At 36.4% G+C, this 18,485-nt stretch overlaps 1 protein-coding gene and 1 pseudogene across 10 annotated transcripts in view; one reads left to right on the top strand and one right to left on the bottom strand.

Moving 5' to 3' along the window:
- BTRC (beta-transducin repeat containing E3 ubiquitin protein ligase) overlaps positions 1-18,485 on the top strand; it is a 185,743-nt gene that overhangs the window by 100,980 nt on the left and 66,278 nt on the right. For all 10 annotated transcript variants that reach the window (XM_076009832.1, XM_076009836.1, XM_012769203.2 and 7 more), the window contains one exon: positions 10,038-10,127. In XM_076009832.1, the coding sequence (XP_075865947.1) occupies positions 10,038-10,127 (90 nt within the window). The remainder of the gene's footprint in view (positions 1-10,037; positions 10,128-18,485) is intronic.
- Positions 8,986-9,887, bottom strand: LOC105873930 (small ribosomal subunit protein uS5 pseudogene; annotated as a pseudogene).

Raw genomic sequence — 18,485 nt, 5'->3', positions numbered from 1 at the left:
CAAGAGCGAAACCCCGTCTCCACTATAAATAGAAAGAAATTAATTGGCCAACTAACACATATAGAAAAAATTAGCCGGGCATGGTGGCGCATGCCTGTAGTCCCAGCTACTCGGGAGGCTGAGGCAACAGGATCGCTTGAGCCCAGGAGTTTGAGGTTGCTGTGAGCTAGGCTGACGCCACAGCACTCACTCTAGCCTGAGCAATGAAGCGAGACTCTGTCTCAAAAAAAAAAAAAAAAAAAAAGGATTATCACTGCAATTCTTACAGACATTGAAATAATAGTAAGGGAATATTATAAACAACTTTATGCCAAAAATTTGACAACTTAGATGATATGGATAGACAAATTCTTTAAAAAATACAACTTACCAAACTAACACAAAGTGAAACAAAATTTAAATAGCTCTATGTCTATTGAAGAAATTTAATTAATTATCAGAAGGGCCAAATAGTTTCACTGGTGAATTCATCAAAAATTTAAGGAAGAAATGATACCAATTTTATACAAACCCTTCCAGAAAATAGAGAAGGAAAGAACCCTTCTTGACCTGTATTTATAAGACCACCACTGCAATAATTCCAAAACTTGAAGACATTGCCCATAAAAGAACTATTGAAGGAGAAAGTTGAGAGACACTACTCCCTGTGCCACCAAGTCATTTTGTATTCCTGCTTTTCCATTTCATCTCCAACATCTGAAGATAGGACAGTTGAAGGGGAAGGTAAAGCAATGTATCCTTGTAAAGAAAGTTTATTTTCTTAGTTTCAGCATAATCTTTTCATCTCTTGGCATAAGTAAAGTATGAAGTTCTATTTAAAGGATGTACAAAGTAGCTACAATTTTCTTTTTTACTTCTAAATTGTAAAGCCAAGGAAACCATAACCATTGTTTTCATAGCTTTTATTCACATCTACAATCAAGGGCAAAGGCATGGGAGGATACATGAAAGTACTTGTTACTTTTTGAAAGTGTAGCATTACAACATGCAACTCTTCTTTGCTTCACTTTGGTGCTAATAGGATCTGTCAGCACTGCCTTTCTCTGTAATTGAGTAAATTGTGACCGCTGTCTAATCCTTCTCCCATCCCCCATTCCCTTTGTGTATGTGTCCACTTACCATCCTGAGAACGTGGGCAGTGATAAATAAAGCATTGAGTAGGGCTCTCTCAACTCTTTGAAAGCAGCATGATGCCAGCCCTCTAGTTATATTTCTTTAAGTATTTACGTTTTTCTGTATTCTCTCTCTTGTGTAGCTGGAACCCTGGGGATGCAAAGCCATGAGAGAGGCCAAGAAGCTAACAAAGTAGCTGTCTCCCTTGTTAGGTTGTTCCTTTATTCTTTAAAAACAAGATAAAAACCATCTGGCTCAGGGCATTACATTTTCCTCCCCCATGCACCTCTATAGATGGAGACTTCACCTGCAGTGAGGGTTTACATTGATTAGGGAGGGAGCAGTAATTCAAGCTTCCATCCTCTTCAAGGATACTTTGCAGTCTTTAAAGGTGCTGACCCACTGAGTTAAACTGTCAAGGGAGGATAAAAAAGTATCTTCATCCCAGGAGGTAACAGCTGCCAGGTTTTCAACACCTTGCACGCTGCTGGAAAAATGTCACAATTGTCAGCTGAAAGAAAAATGACTCTGTTGTCATCTTCTGTTAATGACTGGGCCTTATAAAGGGAACTACATAAGCCTTTTAGAAGGAATGAGTAGCTGTTTTCCTTGCCTACAATGCCTCCCTCCCCTCAAAAATTCCTACATTGTTCTAAACATTGCCTTGGAGTAGATCTACAAAAAAGCAGCAGTGAAGGACTCAAACTTAAAACAGCCAGTATAAGCATAGAAGTCTGATGGGCATAGCTCCTTTATACAGTTGAATGAGTAGGAGGAGAAAGCACATCACTGACACAGAAAATGACATTATACTGTGTGTTAACAAAACAACAACAACAACAAAAAAGTCATTCTTAAGCCAGTGAACTGAGAGAAAACATACTGTATTTCCATTCTTTGGAGGACAATTTGTTTTCAAGCAGCATCCAGATGGGTAAATGCCAAGACATTTCTTTTTTCAAGAGAGCACTTCTTTTCTTCCTTTTAAAAAAAAAAAGCTCACAGAATTTACTTCCTTTAATAGCTCTGTAATGTTCGTATATGATGGCATTCTCTTCTTTCTGATTTGATTGATGAGGGGAGAACGTATAATGAAGTCCCTGATATCAGGCAGGCAGGATTTTTTTCCCTATTTGTTTTAGGTTAGTCATTTTAATTGTATTGAGTAATTAGAAGGTACACACAGCCAAGGGAGCTTTGTTCTGATAATTGCTCAAGAAAACCCATTCCCTATCTGCCATTGCTTTGTGTTGAGACACTTCTCCCTCTAGTGGCAATAGTAAGCACTTTGGCTTGGCAGTAGGCAAGGTGTAATTGCAATATGACAAACTGTGCTTAAGGGACTATCTTGTAAATACTTTCGTTGGGAGTTTGGCATTATTTCATTATATATGTGTGGGTTTTTTACCCTACGAAACTTCCTACCTTCCCCCTCCTCGCCCCCCAAAGTGCTTTGGGCTTTGCATGGAAAAAAATTGCCTGAGATGTTTATTAAAAAAAAAAAATCACAGTGCATTCTGGGTAATGTTTTGCAGCTTGACTTAATTTTAGTCATCTATTTTAATTACCTATTTATAAAAATGTTTTTGCATTTGTAGACATTATTTAATACTTTGGAAGAAGTACCTCATTTGAAATAAATAAATAAATTGTGCTTATTTTAAATAGTCCATGTAAAAGACCTTAAAGGTAATTAATGTAGGTCTCTTAAGTAAGACAAAAGTGATCTTTCCAAATCTGATGAAGTGATTTGTTTATATAACTTCTCACTTCTGTTGAATCCTTTAGAGTCTAATAGCATTAAAAAAACAAACAAACAAAAAAAAACACGGTTTGGCAATTTGTGCCTAGCTACAAAAACTCTTCTTCCAAAAGAAGCAATTTAATAACCAGCTTTCTTAAAATTACTTTGAGGAAGGAAGACTGTATAGGGGGTTGGTGCTTTGTTTTATTTTTATTTCAATGTAATCATTCTTTGATAAATTGTGTAATCACTGACTTAGTAGAAAAAATATTATTGAACTCCTGGGTTGCAATGACCATAAAAAGTATATTTTCATATAGAGAGTTGAGCTACTGTGAATAAATTATAAAGGAAACAGTTTTTATGCTGGTCAAAATTCATGTGGGCCCAATTCATTTTGTGTTCAGTGCTTAATCTGGATGTACCATTTAAAAAAAAGAAAGAGAGGAAAAGCCTATAGTGCCCAGCTGCATGAATCTTTAAAAAATCTGTCCAAAGAACGACACGGAATGAAATTGGATACAGCTTTGCAGCTATTGAACGAGGTTCAGTAGCATCTGTGTGGCATTTTTAAAGCCCAGTTCCAGCTTCCATAGAGTCGCTGTTTAGTTTGCTTTTTCTGGGCCATATTCTTGCTTGGGACATGATTTGATGTTACCATATATTGGAAGGTCCCTATCCCCCTCATCCCCACCCCCAATCACTAGCCATTTTCATTATACTATATCTTGTTCTGCTATAGGGCTGCTGAACAGATTTTGTAAACAGGTTTTTGCAAGGTTAAAAGAATGCAGCCTGGTAACAAGTTTGTGTCATTTTAAATATATACCTTCTAGTAAATAAGGGGAACCCTGGCAATCAATCCCTTTTAGTGTGTTATATGTTTCACCTGACAACTAAACCTTCTATTGATTAGCCATTACTTTGTTAGATAATCCTATGTCATTGAATCCATTGTAAAAAATTAAACTCTTTAAAATGTTTTACCCTAGCAGCAGTGTGAAAATTGAAAACTTGTTCAGAATTACAGCCTGCTTTCACAAAAAAGGTAGTTTTCAGCAAAGCATCTCACTGGTTTATGCTTATGTGCTTTATATGCAATATAAAAACGTATTAAAGTACTCCAACGCAAAACTCTCTGCCTCTGGTTCAACAATGAAGCTACCTTTTCAGATGCTGCATGGGGACAGAACCTATCTTGCTTGTGGCTATTATATTCACTAGTTTGATTTCAAGCTGGAAGGAATCTTATAATAGGAAAATATTGAATGTTTTAGCCTGTTTATTCCAGAGTGGTCAAACAGTTGTGACAAGTTTTAGTTTACCAATCTATGTTACTTCCTTGGGAGATAAGCAAGGTCATATATCCATTTTACAGATAGAATGTTTAGAAAATAAAAGCCTTTAGGTAGCCCTACTCTACTTTAGGTAGCCCTAACTTCCTTAGGCCTAGCACAGGTTTTTAAAATCTGTTTAATGTTCCTCTAAATACATTATATTTATTTGTGGAGGGGAAAGGTAAAAATTTTGAAGGAAAACAAATTAGTTTTCTTGCTTTTCATAACTTAATGTTTTTTAGAAAAATAGCATTGTATTTTTGTTAATTGATTAGATAAACCTCTATAATACTTTTTCCCCTAAAATGTTAACTGCATATGCTTTTTATTTTATATTGCACATTTTCATACAATGAATTATCCAGGTATTAATTGTATAAGTCAATGAATTTTTGATAAATCTATTCCCCCCACCTGTTTAACCACCACCCAAATCAAGCTGTAGAACATTTTCATTATCCAAGAAAGTTCTCTCGGTTGCTTTCCTACTCAATTTCCCTATCCCCAGTGAATCAAACATTGATCAGCTTACTGTTACTATAGATTAGTTTTGCTTTTTCTAGAATTTCATGTAATGGAATGATACATATTTGGGGTCTGACTTTCACTCAGCATAATGTTTATGAGATTTGCCTATGTTGCTATGTATATCACTACTTTATTCTCTTATATTGTTTTATTTCACTGAATAACTATACTCCAGTTTGTTTTCTGTTCTCTTTTTGGTGGCTATCTTATCTGTTACCATCTTTATAAATGAAATTACTATGAGTGTTCTTATATAAAGGGTTTGGTGAGCACTAGCTCATTAAATATTTAGGTATTTTCTTTTGTAAAGTATCTATCTGTTTTACATTTTTAGCCATTTATATAATGTCTTGAAATCAGGTAGTATGAGTCCTCCAGATTTGTTTTTATTTTGATTTTGTTTTAGCTATTCTAGATTCTTTGCATTTCTATATAGTTAATAAATTTAGAATCAACCTAGCAATTTCTATTAAAAAGTCTGTGAGGTTTTGCTCTGGATTTTATTGAAACTATATATCCATTTGAGTAGAATTAGCATCTTAACATTGAGTCATTAAACATGGTGTGTATATCTCCATTTTTTTTATGTCTTTTTAATTTTTTCTAAGCAGTGTGTTTTAATTATTAGTGTATATTTCTTGCACATATTAAGTTTATTCCCTGGTAGTCAATGTTTTTAAATGCTATTGTAAATTTTTTAAATTCTCATTATGTATCGCTAGAGTAGAGAAATCCGATTGATTTTTGACTGTTGACCTGTTTTCTGTCATTGATAGATAAAGACAATTTTAATTCTTCTTTTCCAACTTATTTGCCTTTTGTTTCTTTTTCTTGCTTTATTTTAATGGCCATGAACTCCAATACAATGTTGAATTGATGTGGTAAGAGTATATCTTCACCTTGTTCCCAATTTTAGAGGGACAGTTTTTAAGTCTTGCATGGTTAAGTATGATAGTCAAAAGTTTTTTAGATGCCGTTTATGAAGTTTTCTTTTATTCATAGCTTGCTGAGGCTTTCTTAAAAAAATAAGTGGTTAATTTAGGCAGATGTGCTTTCTTTAGCTGAGATTTATCATATAGGTTTTTATCTGCTTTATTCTGTTAATATGGTGAATTCCATTAATTGATTTTATTAAGAATTTTTGTGTCTGTGTTAATGAGGGATATTGGTTTATAACTTTCTTTTTAATGACTTTTTCAGGTTTGATATCAGGGTTATGCTAGCCTCATAAAATGAGCTGGGTAGTCTTTCCCTCCACCATTTTCTAACAGCATTTGTGTATGGTCCTGGTATTGTTTCTAACTTACAATGTTGTAGAATTCACCCACCAGTGAAGCTATTTAGACCTGGAGTTTTCTTTGTGGAAAGTGTCTTTAACTCATCATTTAAATTTATATGAGAAGATTTTTTTTACAGCAATTTCAATTTAATCGGTATAGAGCTGTTCGGATTTTCTGTTTCATATTGTGCCAGTTTTGGTAATTTGTGTCTTTCAAGAAATGTTTCCTATTTATTCCACAGGTTGCAATCTGTTAATATCTTTTAATACTCAAATTGTTTCATATTGAGCTAATGAAAGCCTTTTCTTAGGCTGTCTTCTGTGCCCATTGACATTATCTCCATCCTCTTGAGTATTTACAAGTTCGTCTTATGTTTTCCCTGGTCAGTCCTGGAGTCAGCCATATTTCCAGGGATCTATGGCTCCCTTTAGAGTGGTATTTAGAATGGTATTTAGAAGCCAAGATTCAAACACTAACTTTTCTTTTACATATATATTTTTGTTTCTTTGTTTGTTTGTTTTTTAAACCGTGAGTTCACACTGATACCTCCAATTCCAATTCAACACTACAGGGTTTGCTCTAAATTTCTCTCTTTCTGTATTTGTAATTTCCTTTTCTAACATAAGAAACCTGGTTTGAGATATTTTTTTTTCCTTTCAGGACTTTAAACGCGTTGAACGTGTGGTTCGCTTGTCTTCTAGCCTTAATTGTTAATGGTAAAAAGCCTACTGTTATTTACATCATTGCTCCCAGTATATATCATGTCTTTTTTCTTTGGCTATTTTCAAGGTTTTGTCTTTGTCACTGGTTTTCAACAGTTTTGACTTTGATTGGGCTAGGTGTTGTTTTCTTTGTATTTAATCTACCTCGGATTTGCTGATCCTAGCTCAGAAAGCCAATGGTTTTCACTAAATTTGGGGAATATTTGGCTACTATTTTTATAACTTCTTTGGTGCCCCATTCTCTTCTCTCCTCAGACTCTAACTACACATATGCTAAATAATCCAAAATTCTATCACAGATGACTGAGACCCTTCTTTGTTTTTTCTTTTTCTTTTTTTCTCTCTTCTTCAGTTTATATGATTTCAGTTGATCTGCCTTCAAATTCATTTACCTTTTCTTCTGCCACCTTCATTCTACTTTTGAGCCCATCCAGTGAATTTTTAATTTCAGATAATGTATTTTTTAATTCTAGAATCTCTATTTGATTCATTTTAGGTTTTCATTTTTCTGGTGAAATTTTTCATGTGTTTATTCGTTGTGATCATATCTTTTATTTAAGTCATTGGATATATTATAGCTTCTTTAGAGCTATAATATGTGCTAATTCCTACAATTAGGTCTTCTCAGGATTGGTTTTTTTATTCCTTTTACTCTTAACTGTGGATCCCATTTATCTTTTTTTTTTCTCATATCTACTAATTTTTGATTGTATAATGGACATTATAAAGGGTACATTGCAGAAACTCTGAATTCTTTTATCTTCCTCTGATTAAATTACTCAGTGGTCACTGTTGCCTTGTATAGGATTGGTTTTACATTTGTTGAGGTCAGGTATGTTTTAATTTTGCCCTTAGTCCTAAAGCAGATCCCTTATTCCTAAAACATACTCTTTAATCTCAATTTAAGGTCTTTTTGAGTTTTCAGTGGAAAGCCTGAGATGTTTTTTAAGCCTAAGTTGGTAGGAATCAAATTCTACACTCTGTCTCCCCTCATGAGCAGCAGCTGGAATCTTTGCCCAGGTCTTTCAACCTTCCAGCTGTTGCTTTCCATTGGAATCCTTGGAGTCTCTCCTTCATGTATATAGTTTGGGGGGTTAGCCATGGAGTTAAGAAAAATTTATATGTATTTTTTTAGGCTTCCTCCTTCCCCTGTGGTTCTAATTTCGGGGATTTCTCTTCTCAGTTCCTCTATATGTTAAGCCAAAAGACTGTGGCTTTCTAATTGATTTCTAGCCACCCTACACCAAGTGGACTGGCAAGTGCCTTCGGGAGGAAAAGCACATAAACACATATCTCACCCAGTGTGGTTCTCTTCTTTCAAGATCAGTCTGTACCTGCCATCTCCCTCACCAGTTTCTGCCTACTTTTAAGTCAGTTTTTACATAAGACCACTTATGATCAACATTAATTTTCACTATGCCTTTACATAGTTTTTAAGTGTTTTTCTATAGTTTATAATTGTTATCTGCCGGAAAATTAATCGGATACAAACATATCTACATTTTTTTTTTTTTTTTTTTTTGAGACAGAGTCTCACTTTGTTGCCCAGGCTAGAGTGAGTGCCATGGCATCAGCCTAGTTCACAGCAACCTCAATCTCCTGGGTTCAAGCGATCCTCCTGCCTCAGCCTCCCAAGTAGCTGGGACTACAGGCATGCACCACCATGCCCGGCTAATTTTTTGTGTATATATTTTTAGTTGGTCAATTAATTTCTATTTTTGGCAGAGATGGGGTCTCGCTCAGGCTGGTTTCGAACTCCTGACCTCGAGCAATCCACCCGCCTCGGCCTCCCAGAGTGCTAGGATTACAGGCATGAGCCACAATGCCCGGCCGTATAAATATCTTTTAAGAACAGTAAATTTCATCTTTTAAAAAAGGTTGTATTATATGTGCATGAATAGTAAATGTTCATGGAATTAGTCATTACAAAAGAAATACTGAACCCTGAGCCCAGAATTTATGTGTACTAATAGTTTGTACACTAATTTAAAATGCTCCTAGGACAAACTAGGATGGAAAAAAAGAAAAAAACAATGAAAAATTTTTTTAAAAAAAGTAAAAATATAAAATAAAATAAAATGCTCCAATTTATTTATTTTTAATATATGTTTTGAGGGCCAGACGCCATGGTTTAAGCCTATAATCCCAGTTACTCAGTAAACTGAAGCAGGAGGATTGCTGGAGCCCAGGAGTTCAAGGCAACAGTGAGCTATGATCATGCTACTGCATTCCAGCCTGGGTGACAGAGCAAGACCCCCATCTTTTTTTTTTTTTTTAACAGACTTAATTTCACTTTATTTTTCTCATATAAAAATGCTATGTTGTAGCCACAGCTGGAGCCTGGGTCCTCTGCACAGATATTCTGGTGTGGGTCTTGACAAGATGGTCAGTGAATTCCTGATAGGGAGACTTGGTGAATACTGTCTCTTTCCAAAGGTCAGGAGTCAGATAGCTGTAGGTCTTGGAGATGGCATCGAAGGTGGCCTTTGCGAAGTTGACCAGGGTGGCAGCGCAACCCCTGCCTGAAGTGTAGCAGTCATCGATACCAGCCATCATCAGCAGCTTCTTGGGCACAGGGGCCAAGACAATGCCAGTTCCTCTAGGGGCAGGGATGAGACGTACCAGCACAGAGCCGCAGCGGCCTGTCACCTTGCAAGGAACAGGTGTGGGGCTTGCCGATCTTGTTCCCCCAGTAGCCTCTCCACACGGGGACTATGGAGAGCTTGGCCAGGATGATGGCCCCTCGGATGGCAGTAGCTACCTCCTTGGAGCACTTAACACCTAGACCGACATAGCCATTGTAGTCCCCGATGGCAACAAATGCCTTGAACCTGGTCCACTGGCCAACGCGGGTCTGCTTTTCCACTGGCATAATCTTCAAAACCTCATCTTTGAGAGATGCTCCCAGGAAAAAATCAATGATCTCAGACTCCTTGATAGGCAAGGAGAACAGATAGATCTCCTCCAGGGATTTGATCTTCTTGTCCTTAACCAGGCGGCCCAGCTTGGTCACGGGCATCCACTCCTTGTCCTTGGCTTTGCCTCCACGAGCTCTGCGACCTCGGTCCCCTCTTCGACCACAGCCATGAATGCCGCTGCCGAAGCCTCCACGAAAGCCGCTGGGGCCTCTGGGCCCTCCCGCTGCACCGGCGTCATCCGCCATTTGGTGTTTTCCCAGAGAAGAAGCCCATCTTTTTTTTAAAAAAAATAATCTATTTGCGTTTTTATTTTGAGAAATAGAGCAGAATTTGAAAACTGTGTATGGCAGTATTTTGATATTTTAAAAAACTTTTTCCAAAAATTCTCTTTACAGACTTATAACAGCTGTGCCAGACTTTGCTTAAACCAAGAAACAGTATGTCTAGCAAGCACTGCTATGAAGACTGAAAATTGTGTGGCCAAAGTAAGTAATATTACTCATCAATATACATCACGTCATAACAGTGCTCTCTGTAGGCATCTTTACTCGGTATTGCTATTAAAAACTTATAGGATTATAGATTTAAGAAAAGAATACAGGCTAGGCATGATGGCTCATGCCTGTAATCCCAGCACTTTAGGAGGCCAAGGTAGGAGGATTGCTTGAACACAGGTCAAGAGTTATCTGGTGAGGGCTTCCTCTCTGCTTCATAGATTGTGCCTTCTCAATGCATGCCCACATGATGGAAAGGACTAGCTAGCTCTCTGGGGTCTCGTTTTTAAGGGCACTAATCCCATTCATGAGGGCTCTGCTTAAATAAAATTTACGAAATTTTATTTCTTAAAAATGCAGTAGTCTAGGCCGGGCGCTGTGGCTCACGCCTGTAATCCTAGCTCTTGGGAGGCCGAGGCGGGCGGATTGCTCAAGGTCAGGAGTTCAAAACCAGCCTGAGCAAGAGCGAGACCCCGTCTCTACTATAAAAAAAACAGAAAGAAATTAATTGGCCAACTGATATATATATAAAAAATTAGCCGGGCATGGTGGCGCATGCCTGTAGTCCCAGCTACTCGGGAGGCTGAGGCAGAAGGATCACTCAAGCCCAGGAGTTTGAGGTTGCTGTGAGCTAGGCTGACACCACGGCACTCACTCTAGCCTGGACAACAAAGTGAGACTCTGTCTCAAAAAAAAAAAAAAAAAATGCAGTAGTCTCTGGGCCTACTTCGTCAACTGAAAATATATAAAATATAACCACTGAAATGATCCATATAAGAAATGTCAGAATTTATTTATTTATTTATTTATTTTTGAGACAGTCTCACTATATTCCCTGGGGTAGAGTGCTGTGGCGTCAGCCTAGCTCACAGCAACCTCAAACTCCTAGGCTCAAGCAATCCTGCTGCCTCAGCCTCCCGAGTAGCTGGGACTACAGGCATGCACCACCATGCCCGGCTAATTATATATATATTTAGTTGGCCAATTAATTTTTTTTCTATTTTTATAGTAGAGATGGGGTCTCGCTCTTGCTCAGGCTGGTTTCGAACTCCTGACCTTGAGTGATCCACCCGCCTCAGCCTCCCAGAGTACTAGGATTACAGGCGGGAGCCACCATGCTCAGCTAGAATTTATTTAAAATTGTGCTTTAAAAAAGTAGAGTTCATCTGTTAGGTGTCTCTTACATACAAATGTCTTGATAATTTCCTACAAAATGTGAATATAACAAATTATATATTTTTTCTCAGTCATTTTTCTCACAACTAGCAAGTGCTAATTAACTTTATTCATATCCAGCATTTGTATTTAGAAACAGGTATGATTACTTGGTCCTTTAAAAATAATCTTGTAAAAATAAAAAATAAAACTACTCTTCCTCCTTTTTGGCCATGCTGCTCTCAGTTTCATCACAAGTGGGTATCTTCTTGCTAAACAAGGTAAAATCTTAGCATGAGCACCAATCCAAGGACAGGGTGACAATTTTAATGAGTTTCATTGAGAGGTGGCCAAGTGAGCATCTGTTCCTTTTGTTTTCTCCATACTTTGTAAGCCAGGATCTCTAAAGCTACATAGTTAGGTTGGTGTGTGTCTGTGTGATGTGGGGTTTGTTTGGTTTTTGTTTTTCCTCCCACTTTCTACTTTAGTAGTACACAGTTAGAAATCTTCTGGCATCTGGCATAATGATAAAATTTCCTCCATGTTCTTGGGTAGGGAAATAAGTGTGCTCATTGCTGCTCATCAGTGTGTTTCACTTGTTCCCAGATGGTGACCCTTTCATTCCATTCTTGCTTATTTTAACATTATTCTGAGACCTATATCCTTTCTTTGTCCCCTTAAATATTCTAATTTAATAGTAATTTCTATTATTTCCCATTGGAACCTAACTAACTTCTTGGTTCATTTTATTGTTCCATGTCCTGTCTTCTGATTCATTGCTTCAGATTTGAACCAAATAATCAGTTGATCCATAGCAAATAAAAACATGAAGTTGAAAAAATTTCTTTATTGCAGCAGCCTCCAATGAAGTACTCAGAGCATGAGACTAGTGAAAGAGTTTTCTCTTTTTTATTTACCTTTGTTATGTGTGGTGTCTCGTGATTCTGTAATGTTTCTATTGGCCTCATTTATTGATTGACCTTTGAATGGAATAACTTGCTATTATTTTTGTAGGTCTACAAACTTGTCCCTATTTCCTGATCTTCACCTTTGGCCCTTAACTGAATAGTTTCATCTGCTACATTGATATGGCTGAAATGTTTTCTGAACTTGGTACAAGTATCTGTTCTTGATTCAGATTGTCCTGCAATGTAGCCTGAATATCCAACTGTTTCCATGTGAGAACAGCTGTAATATAGTGATATCAACCATTTTTGTCGTCTAGTTGAAAGCAACTAAATTCTGATAAGAGTAACTGGTGGGAGATAGTAATTATAATCTAAAACATTATTGAATACTGTTTGTATGAGTTTTAGAGAAAACATTGATAACAATTATTTCCCTAAAAGCAGCAATGTTGTTATGTTCAGACCCCTATAGTACATTGTACGTGACTCTTCTTTGCCGGAAATATCTTAGTCTTACAATGGATCTATAAAAAGGGTACTTTTTAGAATAAAAGTAATCAAAGGTATAAGATAGACTACAGCTACCTTAAGACTACAGCTACCTTAGGTTGCCTATCCTAGGTCTTTTGAATGTTTAACTTGAAGGAAGAGGCCTAAGAAAAGATTTAAAAATAAAAATGGGGAAGGGGTCAGTTTATCAGTATAGCTTAATCCAAGTAATATTTTGAAACATTAAAATGTCTTTTTTTTTTTTTTTTTTTTTCAAAATCCTTTCTCCTGATTATAGCCCTGTAGTTCACAAGATTTGTGTTTGGAACATTATGAGCTCTGTATTTATTATAGCTTTAAAAGGACAGTCATTATTAACTGTCAACTTAGTCTTTAAAATCCATAATCGCATTGTACCTAATAGTGAACCTTCATGATGGTTTTTAATTGGTAAAGAAAACTAACTGGAAAACTGAAGAGCATAATTTTTTATGTTGTCTTTTCATTGACTTTGGTGAAATATTACTGACAATTTTGGTTTTAGGTTTTTCCCTACTTTACCCTCACCTATACCCACAAACATATACACAAACACATAGAGTTAAAATTGAATTATTAGAATACATCTATTTAGATTTTTGGCCCTGGTAGGAGAAGTTTTGCTTCTTTATGTTTGGAAAATAAATCCCTTCAGTAGTCCTTTGTAGATGTTCTGTATTTTAGTTGTTGTTGTTTGTTGTTATTGTTTTTTACTTGAGTCTAATAATCTGTTTGAAACTGACTGAGACAGAAAAATGTGATGTTTCTTCCCTCTCACTCCAGATTTTGATAGAAGACTTGTTTTATTTATTTCCAAAATTATATCCGCAGGAAACAAGCTGTTTAAATTCAGATTATGCTGAAGCAAAATGGTCCTGGTATGAGAAGCAACGTGCTGTTTTACGAGCACAGAGTCCCTTTTCTCATAACTGATTGATAGTAAATATTTTCCTGAAGAATTATTGCTAACCATGAACAGTGCAACTGTTTCACTTTTTTTTTTGTGCTACTTGCTGTACCAGCCATTGTCGGTAATTAAGATCTACAATTCACAATGCAGACGTTTGCACTTCCTCTGGGTCTGCGCTATTTATAAGGCATTTCAGCTGTTCGGAGTTTCTTTTGAGTTTTAAACTACATGTTAACAGGCTTCTTTAATATACTGTTCCACAAGTAGCATGTCAGATGGTCCATTCTTCCCACAAGCGCCTTTGTCAGCTCTAAACATTAGCTTTGTAGAGAACATACTAAGATTTTACTGTATCATTGAGGCCAGTGTAGTTGGAAAAACTTTATAATATAACATGTTACAAATTAGGCTTATTCCTGTTTCAAAAAGGCAGAAATGAAGTTCAGAAGTAATATATGTTTTAAAGTCTTTAAATATTCATATGAGTTTAATGTGTTAATTGGACATTGAACTCACACAGGTTCTGAGAAAGACACAGTAAAGTGACTTTCCCAAGGTCACTTTGGAATTAGTAAGAGAAGCGAGGGCCCCTCTTATAGGCAAGAGTTTGTGTATTTGTCAAATGAAGGATGCAAGAATACATTTTCCCTAGGGGTACATGCTATTTAAGAATACAGATGTGGGGCACCAAAAGGGATCAGATTGATTGCACATTTGTTATGTAATCAGCTTTAGGAACCCTCAGCATATGCCATTGGTGAGGAAAGTGTAAGCAGGAATCTTGGTCTATGTTAAAATTGGTAAAATTCAAACCATTTTCAACCAAGAAGAGAGTTAATTTAAAAAAAAAAAAAAGTCCAGACCTCAGCACAGAATCTTCATGAATTAATGCCTTGGAATAAGAGTGACTGCTTGTGCAGTCTCCTCACTACCCTCATTCATTGTTAAATATACAGGAAAAAGACACAAGAAACAGAAAACTGTCATCAAAATGTGTTTAAGACTTTGCCCCAAATGGGGGTCAGATTGGCTGTTTTTAACCCTGAAGTCCAACTGCACTGATTGTGCTCACTGGCCACTAGCATCTTCCAGTAGAGCAGATCTGTAGAGAAAGGCAGGACACAAGTTTCAGTGCTAATTTTTGATGGCCCTTGAATATAGATAGATAGAGCTTATAACAAAGCCATTCCAAGGCAGATTTATTGGACAAAACCTAAAACTTTCTATAGTTTTTTTGAACTACAGTGTTTCTGTAAACTCTTCCTCAATGAACTCTTTATGAACCTTTTTTTTTTTAGATAGCAGCCAGTGGTTCAGCTGTTAGGAACCACTGATATATCTGACTGAGGCGCTTCAAGATACTAGAACCTATTCACATTTCTATCTAGCCAGGAAGCTAATAAGATCAAGTTTGTCTTTGTGGATTGATCAAGATTAGCATGAGATGAGCCCAGTCAGTGTCTTCCTCAGTGAAAAAGGAAGGGTTAGGGGGAAAGGGGGTGAAAGAAGAAAGTTCTTCATCAAGAATGACTGCAGTATTGCCTGCTGATGCATGTCAGATCACCCGCACAGAGAGATCACATGGCTTCTCCAAAAGTCAAACGATCAATTCGCCTCGTTTTGGCTCTGTACTTAATGCACAAACAGTGCGATCTGCGGGGCTGTAATTGCATTGTTAGGGCCAAGGAACAAGCCTGTGCCTTTTCAGCAGACAGCTGGCAGGGAGAGAGGCATGTTGTTAGGAAAGAGAGAGGCAAGGCAAATAAAATTACTGCTAACGCTCAGAGATCGGCAGGAGTCCTACTTGCCTAATCTTACCGGTGGGAGCAAGCGGCTGTTGTAATCCAATTATAGCAGCATAAGCAATTTGTTAGACACTCCGCATAATGTAACAATTTCCCAATAAACTCTGACTTGTAATAACGTCGGCAAGAGTCCGCATAAATCTGCCCGAATGGTGGGGGCTGGAGCATTCGGCTGGGGGCTTGTAATTGGCGCCATCAGCACGTTTTGCGGAGTGCAGTATGGTGCAGTCTTTTAGTGCAGGAATTTTAAGGAGAAAAGCATGGCACACGTTTCTTAGGGGAAAAAAAGTGGCCATTAAAAGGGGAGCAGCAAGAAGGGCATACTCTTGCCTTCACATTACCTAGGAATCTTAGTGTAGAAAGAAAACAGGAGGAAGCCATGTTTCCTCCTAATACTAAAGAGGGGAGGTGGAGGAAATAGTATATGGATTAGTTAAATTCTTTTATTTAAAAGACATCAGTTTCTAATATTTATACCCTCCTATCCAGCCCCCTAAAATGTCGTTCACGCAACATTTAGCTAATATTTTTACAAAATGTCCACAGGCAAGCAAGCCTAGAAATACCAAATTTAAATCTGTTCTCTTTTGGAGTTTAGCATTTTCTTTACCACATGAACATATTTTTTCTTTGTGCCCAGGACAGTTCTTTAAATATATTATCTCACTGAATATCAAACCTTTCTGCAGAGTTCTCCCTTCTGCTTTAAGAAACCGTTAGTTACTGAAGGGTTTAAATCCCAGCTTGTTTGCTTAGCTGGCTTTACTGTGCTGATTATTTTCTGATTCTCAAATATATTATGAATATCTATGGTATTAGGGTTAATAATCTTATTGAAAACTTACATTTTATAAGAATACAGTCTTATTTAAAATTACACCTGTTATAATTATTATAGTGATAATTTTTATTCCTAAGTCTAAAATTTTAAAAATGTATTTGTGGTTGTATGGAGCAAAAAAGAACTACCCTTCTTTACCGATTAGTTTTTGTAATCACAGAATAGGGTTTCTTATTTATACAAAGTATAGGAGATAAAGAGTGCTTATAGATTTAATAGATAGATTTTCATGCTATTAGGTGTATATTAAATGTTACCTACTTTCTTATGCCAACCCAACCAAAGTTATTGTCAAAATCAAGCCTCTGAAATAAGAACAGGATTCTTTAAAATATCCTGTTGCTGTGGGTGTGTTATCACAATAAATATTTACTTTCCATATAAACATTTCCTCCTACTGAAACAAATGCTGCCTTGTTCGACTGGAGCTACATCAATAAACTGCAGTGTGTCTAATAAAGCCACTCAGTGTCGGGGTTTAACTAATGGCTGATTTTCATGGCTTTGACAGTGAGCTGTGTGCGTTATTTTCTCCTGATATTGTAAAAATAATGAGAGCAAATTAGAACAATCAGTTTACACAGATAGCTCCTGATTGGAGGCGATGGGCAATATGGCAGCAGGTAATCCATCTTCAGGCTCCTGTCACATTAACTTCAGCAGTGTGAAAAGATCAGGTGGGGTAAGCAGGGATCCTGCCCAATCGGAACACTGAAATTAATGAGAAGAGCATTGTTCTGTGATCAACCTTTTAATTAGCAAGACTAGAGCTGGAGGGAGTGATGAAGGCAGTACCACAGTTACACAGTGCCAGGCACACTTCTGAAAAGGGAAAGAAAAAAAATCTGTGGGTTTTATATTAATACTACATTTTTCTTGCTGTATATAGGCATTTTGTTTCCATTCTAGAGCTGATTTACAGACTTAAAAAAACACTACCTACATTCCAAAGTAATGTCACAAATATTGTTGATGTAGTAATAATCTATAGAGTATAATTCTATCAGGAGTCATTTAGGATTTTGATTACCAGTACATTTTCTTTGGCAGTGTACTCTGGGTTTTAAGTTTTTATTTTCTAAAAATCAGATAACCAGAGGAATTAAATTTTAATTTAATGCTTTGTCAACTGCCCCCCACTTCATAACTGCAATTTAGAGTTTTCCTTAAGTGACATGAGAGTTTTCTAGTTTGGAGCACTTCTGTCATTTTGAGTTATTCAAAAGAGGAGCAAAATCCAGGCAGTAAACTATAGCATATTTAAATTGTATTCCTTTCCTGTGTCTGTTTATTAGGAAATTCGCTGTTTTGTTTTTGTATTTCCTATGCGATTGACTTCTCAGTGTTGGGTCTGTGTTATTTCAGTTTATGTAATTGAGAATTGAATATCAATCCTGTGTGGTGTTTATAAGAGGAAGAGGAAAAAAATCTATGCAGTAACTGAGACTAAAGGCTGATTCATCCATTAAAACTCAGATATATGAAAATTATAACCTTGTTAATCACCCCTGTAATATTGGGGGAAAATGGTGTGAAGCTGTGGAAGATATTAATGAGCTAAATTTCTAAACCAAATGAGCTCCTGTTTTCTAGACCTTTTTTAGAAAGCTTTAACTTTGGCAAAGTATATGAGGCCATCAGGATTTGCAGTATTTTGGTCTTTATATATTAAGCTTAGTGGCTTACTATAAAAGTAAGTAATGATGTAAGCTATATAAGTTAATTCAGATATTTTCCAAAGATAGACAAAATAATTTTTTCTTGATATTAACAATTAATTAACTTAGGTATTTACTTATAAGTATTAATACATAAAAGCTGGTTAATCCAGTACCCATCTGAGTACAGAATTAGTAGGAAAGAGCCTGAAGTATAGTATGAAATATTTAGGTTAGGTATAAGGTGATAATTTTTCATTATAGTTAATTGGACTTTAAAAAAAATAATATTTATAGCTAATGTAAATTATACTTAACTCTTTATCCTTACAACTTGAAGATACGCATTTATAGAAACTTAAGTCCCTAATATTAAGCCTCCATGCAAACTCATAAAAGAAAAGCATCTCACTTCTTCCTAGTACCATCTCCTTACCCTGTCCCCCCCCAAAATTCAGGATTCTGTTAGAACAGAAATCTGATTTTTGTTTTGTTTTGAGATAGTGACCGTTTCCTAAAACATTCATTTAGACTTCTATGTATC

This window comes from Microcebus murinus, chromosome 14 (genome assembly GCF_040939455.1).
Source record: "Microcebus murinus isolate Inina chromosome 14, M.murinus_Inina_mat1.0, whole genome shotgun sequence".
Classification (NCBI taxonomy): Eukaryota; Metazoa; Chordata; class Mammalia; order Primates; family Cheirogaleidae; genus Microcebus; species Microcebus murinus.
Note: the sequence above shows the minus strand (reverse complement) of the source record. Positions and strands in the feature narration are given on the sequence as shown.